Here is an 11,544-nt window from a genome sequence, read left to right as displayed (position 1 = left end):
AAAAAAAGATGCTAAGCCTGGACTGGAGATTGGGTTTTTGTAACTTTGGCATTAATTCAAATTTCGGATTTGGTTTTAAGTGATTTCTTGTTGTTTCAAGTTGAATTTCTGGATCTTCTTTGAATTTGTCAAAGTAAGTTCATGATTTATTGTTTATCCACTATGAATTGTGTTCTTCTATGCATGAATAACTAAATCGACAACTAGGGTTATGAGAACCATGAATGATTAACAAAGTAAATCTAGCTATAATTAGTCTCAACAGTCCTAAAAGTAAACAAGTATATTATAATTTTGTTTCACTATTTATTTGGTGAAAATTCAAAGTAGCCTTCGAAGAAATTTGAGACTTCCACAGAAATCAAGGATGAAATTTGTCGAAAAAAAACAATAACTAATATGATTTATTTAGGTTTTATAGATAATTTCTGAAGAAATACAACAATCAGAATGGACAAAAGAATTCGAAACACAAATTTAAAGATAAAAGAAAAATAGGGGTGAAAAACATATAGTACAAAAGAACAACATAAATTTCTGAATTCTAAGCTACCACATAGGCGGGTGTAAGACTAAGGTTAAAGAATAATTTTAGACCTGCTCCGACTATTTTTGTCGAGCAGGAGCTGGGAAAGTGAGCGGAACAGAAGACCCTTACTCATCCGCATAGCTAATTTCGTTCGTTCGTGGTTCTTCTTTTCTTCTCCTCTCTTTGAGTGAAATTAGTGGTTTGCTGCTATGCGACCAGATTTTCTAGGGATTCCTTTTCTTCGCCTAACATTTTGCCCCAACCCTAAAATTTTCACCGTCAAGATAGTAGCCTGAACTGCGGTATCCATTTTTCTTTCCTCTGTGTTAATTACTAACACATACTCCATGTCTTAGGCCATAAGAACACAGTACCCCTGCCATTCTATGCATATATATAAGGTGTAACTGGAAAGCGAACTTCTCGTCTCCCTAAGGAACATGGATAATGAGGTAATCGAGTTTGATATAGGCTTAGGAGGTGGAGGTGGGAGCGAGGACGGGGATGGAGATGATGTTCTTGACGAGGGGAATGTCGCCAACTGTTCTCTTGTTATTGATGGAAATGTTGCAACAGTTCGAAGTTACTCTCCTCAAGGGGACCTCGACCTTGAACCATATGAGGGCATGGAATTTGAATCTGAGGAGGCTGCCAAGGCGTTTTATAACTCCTACGCACGCCGTGTTGGCTTCAGCACCCGCGTCAGCTCCTCCCGTCGGTCCAGGAAGGATGGAGCCATCATTCAGAGGTCGTTTGTCTGTGCCAAAGAAGGATTCCGCAATTTGAATGAGAAACGTACCAAGGATAGAGAAATTAAGCGACCGCGTACTGTCACCCGGGTTGGCTGCAAGGCCGCTCTCTCTGTCAAGATACAGGACTCTGGTATGTGGGTGGTCTCTAACTTTGTCAAGGAGCACAATCACGAGCTGGTTCCCCCTGATCAGGTCCACTGTCTCCGCTCCCATCGTCAAATTTCTGGTCCTGCCAAAACCCTAATAGATACCTTGCAGGCTGCTGGTATGGGTCCCCGCAGGATTATGTCTGCCCTCATTAAAGAGTATGGTGGTATCAGCAAAGTTGGTTTCACAGAGGTAGATTGTCGTAATTACATGCGGAACAACCGCCAAAGGAGCATGGAAGGAGACATACAGCTCCTCTTAGACTACCTGAAACAAATGAATATCCAGAACGCTGGATTCTTCTATGCAGTTCAGGGTGATGAGGATCAGTGCACTGGGAATGTCTTCTGGGCTGACTCTAAGGCAAGAGCAAATTATAACTATTTTGGTGATACTGTTACATTTGATACAACTTATAGGTCAAATAGGTACCGGTTACCCTTTGCACCCTTTACTGGAGTAAATCATCATGGACAACCTGTTCTCTTTGGATGTGCTTTCCTAATAAATGAATCAGAAGCCTCATTCATATGGCTTTTTAAGACATGGCTTGCAGCTATGTCTGGTCAACCCCCCTTGTCAATGACAACAGACCATGATGCTGTAATTAGATCTGCCATCATGCAGGTTTTCCCTGAGACCCGTCACCGTTTCTGCAAATGGCACATCTTCAAGAAATGCCAGGAGAAGTTGTCACATGTCTTCCTTGAGCACCCAAATTTTGAAGCAGACTTCCACAAATGTGTCAATTTGACAGAGACTACTGAGGAATTTGAATCCTGTTGGCTTTCTCTTGTTGACAAGTATGAGCTCAGGGATCATGATTGGCTTCAAGTGATATACTTAGATCGCACACAATGGGTGCAAGTATATCTCCGTGATGCTTTTTTTGCAGAAATGTCCATAACTCAGCGTAGTGATAGCATGAACTCGTATTTTGATGGTTATGTGAATGCGTCAACTAATCTAAATCAGTTCTTCAAATTGTATGAGAAAGCTGTGGAGAGCCGTACTGAAAAAGAAGTCAAAGCTGATTATGATACAATGAGTACATTTCCAGTTTTGAAGACCCCTTCTCCAATGGAGAAGCAAGCATCCGAGGTTTACACGAAAAAGTTATTTATGAGATTTCAGGAGGAGTTGGTTGCCACTCTAACTTTCATGGCGAACAAAGTTGAGGATGATGGACTAGTTACCACTTATCAAGTTGCTAAATTTGGGGATGACCACAGTGCTTACTATGTAAGATTTAATGTTTTAGAAATGAAAGCTACTTGTAGCTGCCAGATGTTTGAGTTCTCAGGACTTCTTTGTCGACACGTTTTAGCAGTGTTCAGAGTGACAAATGTTCTGACTCTTCCTTCTCATTACATCCTCAAACGATGGAGCCGAAGTGCAAAGAGCAGTGTTGCATTGGAAGACCGCGTTGCTGATGTAATCAATTATTATTTGGAATCACATACTGTTCGATATAATATGCTGAGACATGAAGCATTTAAGTTTGTGGAGGAAGGGGCAGAGACTGTTGATTCTTATACTGTGGCAATGGCTGCTCTGGAGGAGGCTTCAAAGAAGATTTTCCTAGCAGTAAAGCATGATGGGAGGATATCTATAGTAAATGGACATTGTCGAGAAAACTTGACTAGAAATGGGGTCCATGCAAATTACAACAGTGAGGATGAACAAAGAAGTCTCGCATGTCCACTTTCTGAGGTTAGTCCTTTTTAAATTTTTGTCGAACTACCAGTCACATGGTTCTCTCTTTTGGCTGCATTTCTCATGTCTATGTACTTTTTCCTTAACCTTAAATTGTTTAATGAGGTAATATGATAAAGTTGTCTGGACTCAAAGAAATACAATATGCTTTGAGGACAATGCTTCTTCTATCCAGAAGATAAATCTAATTGTATGATTTTGTTTTCTAGAGATGTTAAGAGTCCCTACAAGTATACAACATTAGATGAGATATTCTTTCGCTAATGCACTTTTTTGCTGCATCTGTGCAGATTAACAACACATCCTTATTGCTATTTTATTTACAAGATTTCTTTACCTTCACAAAAGAAAAGGAAAAAGAAACTGAAAGATAAAGTAATCTGTAACTTCCTCAAAGAATCTAGAGATGACGTAAATCACCTCCTATTACATTGTTGGTTAGCATCCACTTTGTGGGGGTGGGGGGATTCTGAGATGGCTTGTATATGAGTGGGTGATGCGGCACAATTTGAAGACTTAATGGCAAGTCTCGACATTAAAGACTTATCAGTTTTCAGCAAAGCTTTGCTGGGCAAATGGCTTTAGCAATTCGGGATGTAGGTTCAAGCTTTTTGGAGAGAGGTGATAGTTGATAAATAGAAGTGGGATGGAGAGCTAGAGTTGTCCATATGCCTATTGGATGTGGCTTGTGGAGGAATATATTGAAGGCATGAGATGACTTAGTGCTAATATATCATTCAAGGCAGGAAATGAAAGGATGGTTAGTTTCTGGGGATAAAGGTGGTGGTGGGGAGATATTACTGAAAGATAATTTTTAGAATGAAACTTGACGGTACATCTAATAGGGGGACACAAGGAGGACAAAACTTTTGGGATTTTAGATTTAAAAGGGATTTCCATGATTGGGAGTTAAATGAGTTCCAAATTTTGAGTGCCCTACTTCAGGCTAGTTACTCCGGTCAATAATCGTGATGCTTTGTGGTGGGATTTTGGGAATAATAGAGTTTTCTTTTATGAGAAACTGTTGATTAGGGAGGAGGTGATTCTTGTACAATGCAGTATGGACTCCATAGGTGCCGATGAGGTTTGCCTTTTCTCTTGGCTAGTTACTAGGGGGTGATCTTGACAACGGAAAAATTTGAGAAAGCGGAAGATTGTTTGCATCACTTGGTGTTTCATGTGCACGAAAGAGGGCGAGGATGTCAATTATCTTATTCTACATTGTGATTTTACCATGATGTTATGGTGGGATATGTTTAAGAGGTTTAATTAACTCTTGGTTAATGCCAAAAATGGTGAAAAAATTGATGTTTTGTTGGAGGGGCAGGAGAAGACTTAGGGCACGTAACATGATTCCTCTTGCTTTGATGTGAGATGTATGGATAGAGAATCAGAAGAACTTCTAAGGGGGTAGAATCGAGTTATACTAAGCTTAGGAGTACTCTCCGGTCGCTTAATTTTCTTTGGTGCACCCATAGAAACTGGGTGGAAATAGAATTCAAAGTTGTTGGATAGAAACATGGTTTTACATATTCTATTTGGTGCATTGAGGGATCTGTTTTCATACCTCAGTATCAACATCTATTGGTTATTATAATTTGGTCGAACAATGCTGAAACAATTGTTTGCACTCTCCCCAGTTGTAGGCATTGAATTTGCTCTAATGGGGAATCATGACTATCTGCACTTCTATGTTGTAAGCGGGAGTTCCGACTGCCTAACTTGTGATTCCCTCCCTATTCTCCTTGGTATAATTTAAATTTTGAACTTTCGAGCTGCGAAGAAACTTTTGCATGTCTGTTACAGAACTGATATTGTTGATGGAAGGTTTGGTTATTTTCTGTGATCTTTGGTTATTTAGACGATAAATTATATGCATATTACTGTAGGATGACATGGATACAAAGATCCAAGAGCTTTCTTATCAACTGGATTGTGCCACTCAGAAATGTGAAGTTTATCGTGCAAATCTTTATTCAGTTTTGAAGGATATAGATGACCATAAGCAACAACTATCAATTAATGTCCAAAGGATTAAGCATAGCTTGAAGGATGATCTCTGAATTTCTCCTGTTGTGGTATATGTTCTGTAATGCTGTAAATAATTGGTCCTTCAATTTTTATTGTACACAAAAATCTCCTAGGTTGCTTTTTATGGAAATCGCCATGAGCTCATTTGGCAGGTGTAGCCTGTTGTGTTCTGTTCAATATCCTTAAAGTTGTCAGCTATTTGTTCTTAACCTGGTAACACGGTTTATCAATATCATTTGACATAAATAATGGTTTTATTTTGAAAATCTACATGCTAAGGATAGTTTGATGCTGTTCGATTGTTGAAAAGACGGTGTGCAGGTCACCCTGTTTTTATTTATTTGAGAAGACACCAAAAAAATAGGCATAATACATATATTGGACCCTAAACTTGATTTCAAATTTTAACTTTGACCTCCAACTTTCATAATGCACAAACGACACTTTAACTATCCAACTTTTAAATAAATAAACACATGAGTCCTACATGGCACAATACATGTAGGACACCACGTAGGACAAAAAATGATATGTAGGACATATGTGTCTATTTGTTTAACTTTATACAAGTTTAAGTGTCTATTTGTGCACATCCAAAGTTGAAGGGCATAAATGTGATTTGAAGTCAAGTTAAAGGGCATATTTATGTATTACGCCAAAAAAATATGTGTATCGTTGTTTTGTTACCCATTGATCGAGGGACTTTTCGGGTGTGTTTTGTAGGAAAGAAAATGGATCCGGCTCCTCTCCTTTTCTCTTCTCTCCATTTTCTCCAAGTTTGACATATGTCATAGTTTAGAATTCATGGTTGAGATTTACTCGATTAAAACAAAGTCCTGACTATTCCATATATTTATTTCTTAAATATTTTTGCAATACAACAATTCTAGATACATTATATTTTTCATAAATATATTTAAAATAATTTCTTTTCTTCATTACTTGAGTAATTTCTTATTGATTTTTTACCTTTTTAAATTGTGATCTGACCTTTTTTTTTATAATATTAGGAGTAAAATAAGTTTCGTCACATAACCATTAATTCTAAATTATTACATGTGTCTCCAATCCAAGCTAGGAGTAAAAAAAAAATAAGTTAAAAAATATTTTTTAAAAACAAATTGAAAATTTATTTTGGAAGGTGTGGTGGGGTTGAAAAAAATCAAAATTTGAAGTCGAAATATTTTTGAAAAACAAACTTATTTTTTGGGGGGCTAGTAGTGTCACATCCGGGGAGCACCCACTATACGTAACCGGCGTCGTCTTCCTCAAATACATCCTTACTGACATTGGTCAAAATGCGGAAAATTTAAAACTTTTCTATATTTATCTTGAGGTTTACATAGACCTCTCACATACACATAATATAGTCATATCGAGTATACATAGACCCTTCGTATAGGAAGATTACATAGTCTTCTACTTTTATTACACATAGATATATATAAGATATAACATAGTCTTAAAACCGGATTTCTCATCTCATAATCATGTAAAACAAGAGTATATCAATTGGGCATATCCATACATCAACGTAATAAAGCCACATATAGGCTATACAATGTTTAGTACTCAAATGAAAAAGGAAAGAACTAAAAGTCTTATAACTAGAACAACATCAAAAACTTGATAGTGACATTGCCCTCGGAAAGTGAGGACCTACCCAACTTGGATGAGTGAGAATTCCAAGTCTTCCTTCAAAGTCGTCTCAAAAGCCCTTCAACGATCGGAACCTAAAATGTTGGGGAAAAGGGAGAAAATGAGGTTAGTACACCACTTGTACTAAGTATGAGACCATATGCACACACATTATAAAAATCATGCTAGAAAAGGACATTTCATTAAAGTATGCAATTTACTTTGAAATACCTTACGCACATTCAAGAAGACCATACCAATCAATAAAACATATTCATTAAGTCAAGATCATGTACATCACAAGACCAACAATACTAAGTCTAGTCAAGCCAACATGCACATCATATAATTGAGAACATAATCAAGACAACTCTACCATCCAGCTATTACATCAACAAGCATGGATAAGAGTTCAATACATCGTAACCAAAGCAAGACAATTACTTATGAACCCTCATTAAGTCAACTAGTGCAATGATCAAGCAAATCCCCATAACCTTACCCAATCAAGTAAACTCAACAAGAACCATAGCCAATGTCCAACTTCACATAACATATCATTAATAGTACATATCATCATACTTTAGCAATAGGGACCAAACACATATTCATAAGTGAAACCAATCATCATATAGTATCATCAATGTGCAAGATCATCATATACATATCATGTACCATTATAAGCATATACATATATAAGAACATCCTCCTCAGACTTCCCTCAAGGCTAACTAGTGCAATGTTTAAGTAGAGTCCCATACCCCTACCTAGACTACGCTAAACCCCTTAGTTCATCCTAGTTAGAGTTCATTCCTTTAGTTAATTTTACCTTTTGGGAACATCTTGCCTTAACCGACATAGATCAAATGAGTTGATACGACCACTTATACTTCCCATAATTTGATATGTTTAAATTATACTTTCCTAAAGAAGTATAAGTGGTCGTATCAAGTAAAGAACTCAATTGTTAGGTTGGGGTCGATCCCACGAGGAAAATGGTTTAGACTTAACTTCAATCTACGATTACGTCTATTTAGTCAAATCCTTTTCGAAAATAATTAATTGAATGGGGGGTTTTGTGTAACAAAAATGTTTAATTATTTCTAAGTAAGATAAATAGCAAGTTTATAACTTTAGTGTTTATCAAGTGATGAGAGAAACTAGGGTGTAAGTGTTTTCCATAGGTTCATAACGCGGTAATTCTAGCTATAACAATTCTTTCCTAGTATCTTGCATGCAAAGTGGTAAGTTATGTATCCCTAATTCCTTGGTCCGGCAACTAGAGAATTTCACTCCGTACCTTGATCCGGCTACGTGTGTCTACTTTACTTAACCTTACCTTTACCTCATATTAAGCATCATATTCAATGTATGGGCAAGTTACTACTTTGCACCAATTGAAACTAGTCTATTAGATAGTGTATACTAAATATATGTTGATAATTCTTTTCCTATCAACTACCTCCTTGGTCCAACAAGTAGAAATAGGGCAAGTTCTAACGTGTGCACTCGTTAAAAAGACTTTTAAACGAAAGAATTATCAATACATGCAAGACCCTATTCTAGAATTGTTGTTTAGCTAGTTTTACCTTGTTATTTATCCATGGTTCCCACAACCCTAGTTGTGGATTTAGTTACCCATGCTAAGAATTACACAATTCATGATTGTTAAACAAGAAATCATGTACTTACTTTAACAAGTTTAAAGAAAACCAAGAAATATCACTTGAATTAACTAAAATATTGAAAGAAACGATTTCGGAAAATTGAAGTATTCCCTAAAAACCAAAAGTTCAACTTCCAATAACAAGAGTATGAAAAATAACAAAAAATCTAACCTCAAAAACGAGGTTTTTAGTCTCATTTATAATAATAAAGTCCTAAAATAAAAAAGAGTTCTAAATAAGGAAAAATCTATCCAAAACGTGTCTTCAGTTTAAGACCCAACTGACGGTCCGTCAATGGAACGACAGACCGTCGACAACTTTCGTCGGTCCATACTTCAAATCTTTTTCAGCCTCCACTTTTCAACACTTTCTGTTACCATCGATGGACCAACAACACGGTCCATCAGTGGACCTACGGTCCGTCGATGGCCTCCGTTCCTTCATACTTAGTGGTTTCTTCAGCTGGGTACTGAGACTACTTTCTGTTACCACCGATGGTTAGCCATGATGGTCCGTCAGTGGATCGACGATCAATCAATGTCTACTGGAGGATCAGCAATGAAGGCAATAATAAATACAGAAGTTGCCTCCGTTCCTTCATACTTAGTGGTTTCTTCAAGCTGGGTACTGAGATTACTTTCTGTTACCACCGATGGTTAGCCATGACGGTCCGTTAGTGGATCAACGAACCGTCGCTCCTTCCGTAGCCCCACACTTGGTCAGATTTCCCCGATTTGATTTCAGCTGCTTGGACCTTCAATCGACGATCATCACCTATGGACCGTCACAGGGTCGACGGACTGTCAGTGGCTCCATATGTCATCACTTCTACAGATTTCAGCACAGTCTTCAGCGTTTTGTTCTGGACAGTTTTCATGCAAACACAGAGAAAAACACATTAAAACTACTACAAAAAAGCCTTAGACACACACTAAACTTAAGAAAAAAGCATTGAAAGTACCGTAAAACCACGGTACATCATGAGCTAATGTGGAATCCGGTGTCATGGAAATGTACACCGAAGGAAGGCGGACTACTTGCCTAGGTAGTACCAAAACATGAGCATAGCAACTACGTGAATCCACTAGCTAGTATTCCTATGATGGCAACATAGTTCAAGAACTAGGAGATATAATTGAGACCCTCTTTATGCTACATGCATTGTAGTCTCCAATCTCATTAGTACATTAGTGATACTACCTTCCCTGAGTGGGAAGGGACACTCCTTACACTAGTTCACTCGGTGCTAAGCTAGAGTTCCTTTCGAAATGTCTTTAATGTCTTTATTGATCATCATAGCTTAATATATGTCATAGGGTCTATACTTTATATAACCAGCATCATCATAGCTCAATAAGAATTGCATGAGTAATTTCCTTTTATTACAATTCATACAAGTAAGGTTAGCACATTTACATAGTCATATCATAATAAGGCACATTGGTAAGTTATCACCATCCTTATAACATTTACATCTTAGCCAAAAACTCACAATCCATAGTTCAAGACATTTAAATTCAACATCATACCAACCATATCAATCTTAATATAAGGTCTACTTCAATACAACATCATTACTTAAGCACAAGTAACCATAATCAAAGTAAATAATAGAGATCACAAGATTTACTCAATTCCTCTTCACAATGCCATCATCAAGGTCTTACCATCAACCTCCAACTTAACCCAACAATAGTATAATAGCATCATACAATATTAACCAACATAATAACAAGACCTATTGAATCATTATAAAACAATCCCTCACTAGTTCATAGCCTAGGAATAGAGACTTTGATCAAGTTCATAGTTTACTTCACCATCTAAGTTAATTACTCAAGAACTAGCATAGTGAACTACAATTCATCTCAATCTATTCATAAATTGGCACAATAACATCATAGGATAGTAATTCACACATTAACCAAGCCAATTACATCAATACTAAATAGTTTAATTCAAGATCACAACCTAGGGTTAAGGGGAATAGGTCATCTCCTACAAACTAGAACAATTAAGGGGAATAGGTCATCTCCTACAAACTAGAATAATCCATCAATAAATAACATAATTGAGTTATAATACATGTTAATCTATTCATAATATCCAAAAGAAATCATAAACAAAGCAATTCATAAGATCTATTTCGTATTGGATGAAAACCCACTTGAATTTCATACTTTTGAAATCAATTTGATGGAACCCTTTGGGAAAAGAAGTCCCAAAGGTGAAAGGAATCCCATACCTTGTTGATTGATGAAGTTTGATGGAGAAACTTTGGTCTTTAGCAGCCCTAGAACCCCTTGACCTTGACTTCTATGGTGTTCTTCAAATTGGGAGAGAGAAAGAAAAGAAAAGGAAGATAATTTGTGTTTTGGGATATATGAGGGCTTAAGTTAGTTTAATTAGGTTAGGTTCTTTATATAGGTTGTTAATTAACTTAATTAGACCTCCCTTAACCCCTAACTAATCAAATAACCATCTAATTAATTAATTTAACTCACTTAAAATCGAGCAGCAAAACTAGTGGTCTCACAGAAGAGACCACGTTGACGCCTCATTTGTCAATCCACGATCACAGGACCCTTCGTCCTGTTGGTCCATCGTTTTAGTTAGAGACTGGTTAAAATTTAGTCTTTGCCAAATATTCTAAGTCTCCATCGATAGAGGCAATCAACGCCCCGTCTATTGGACCGCGATCTGTTGGTGGACACTGCCTTGGGCAGCTTTTGCCCCAAGTTGCAAGGGTCCTCCTCAAGGGCCCTTGGTTGGTCCTTGGGGAGTCGTACGCACGTTTCAACTTGAACTAACTCTAATACATGTTAGACACCCTTTCACCAAAATTCATCATTTTTTGACTCCTAAAACTTAGTCAAATAGGCTAAGATACACTAGCACCTCATTGAACTAGTTTTCGGACGTCATGAACGTTGCTTGACGTTTTGGTTTCTAAACTTCCAAAATGACCTATATACATTATTTTGGACCTCAAACAGTGAACAACCTTCAAACATTCATGTTAAGCTTTAGAACATGTCTTAGACTTTTGGAGTATTACGGGGGG

At 37.1% G+C, this 11,544-nt stretch overlaps 2 protein-coding genes across 4 annotated transcripts in view; one reads left to right on the top strand and one right to left on the bottom strand.

The window, feature by feature from the left end:
* Nucleotides 1-529: 529 nt before the first annotated feature.
* LOC107008404 (protein FAR1-RELATED SEQUENCE 5) lies at nucleotides 530-5,445 on the top strand. 2 transcript variants are annotated; one of them, XM_027911990.1, is made up of 2 exons: nucleotides 530-3,141; nucleotides 3,435-4,952. In XM_027911990.1, the coding sequence occupies exons 1-2, from the start codon at nucleotides 970-972 to the stop codon at nucleotides 3,516-3,518; spliced, it is 2,256 nt and encodes a 751-aa protein (XP_027767791.1). In that variant the 5' UTR covers nucleotides 530-969; the 3' UTR covers nucleotides 3,519-4,952. The 2 variants fall into 2 exon arrangements, with proteins under 2 accessions (XP_027767791.1, XP_015062914.1); XM_015207428.2 differs by lacking the exon at nucleotides 3,435-4,952 and adding an exon at nucleotides 5,034-5,445 and having other exon boundaries at nucleotides 534-3,141.
* A 3,124-nt stretch (nucleotides 5,446-8,569) lies between these two features.
* Nucleotides 8,570-11,544, bottom strand: part of LOC107026956 (chloride channel protein CLC-e) — a 37,929-nt gene continuing 34,954 nt past the window's right edge. For both annotated transcript variants that reach the window (XM_027911973.1, XM_027911983.1), the window contains one exon: nucleotides 8,570-9,342. Coding sequence is in view for 1 of the 2 variants with exons in the window: in XM_027911983.1 (XP_027767784.1) it covers nucleotides 9,330-9,342 (13 nt within the window). In the remaining variant the exon portion in view is untranslated. The remainder of the gene's footprint in view (nucleotides 9,343-11,544) is intronic.

The sequence above is a fragment of the Solanum pennellii genome, chromosome 1 (genome assembly GCF_001406875.1).
Source record: "Solanum pennellii chromosome 1, SPENNV200".
Taxonomy (NCBI): Eukaryota; Viridiplantae; Streptophyta; class Magnoliopsida; order Solanales; family Solanaceae; genus Solanum; species Solanum pennellii.
This window is presented reverse-complemented; position numbering and strand designations above follow the sequence as displayed.

Coding starts and splice junctions, on each gene's coding strand:
- LOC107008404 (XM_015207428.2), top strand. CDS start 970: ATGGATAATGAGGTAATCGAGTTTGATATAGGCTTAGGAGGTGGAGGT. Junction 3,142..5,033: donor TCGCATGTCCACTTTCTGAG/GTTAGTCCTTTT, acceptor ATATTACTGTAG/GATGACATGGATACAAAGAT.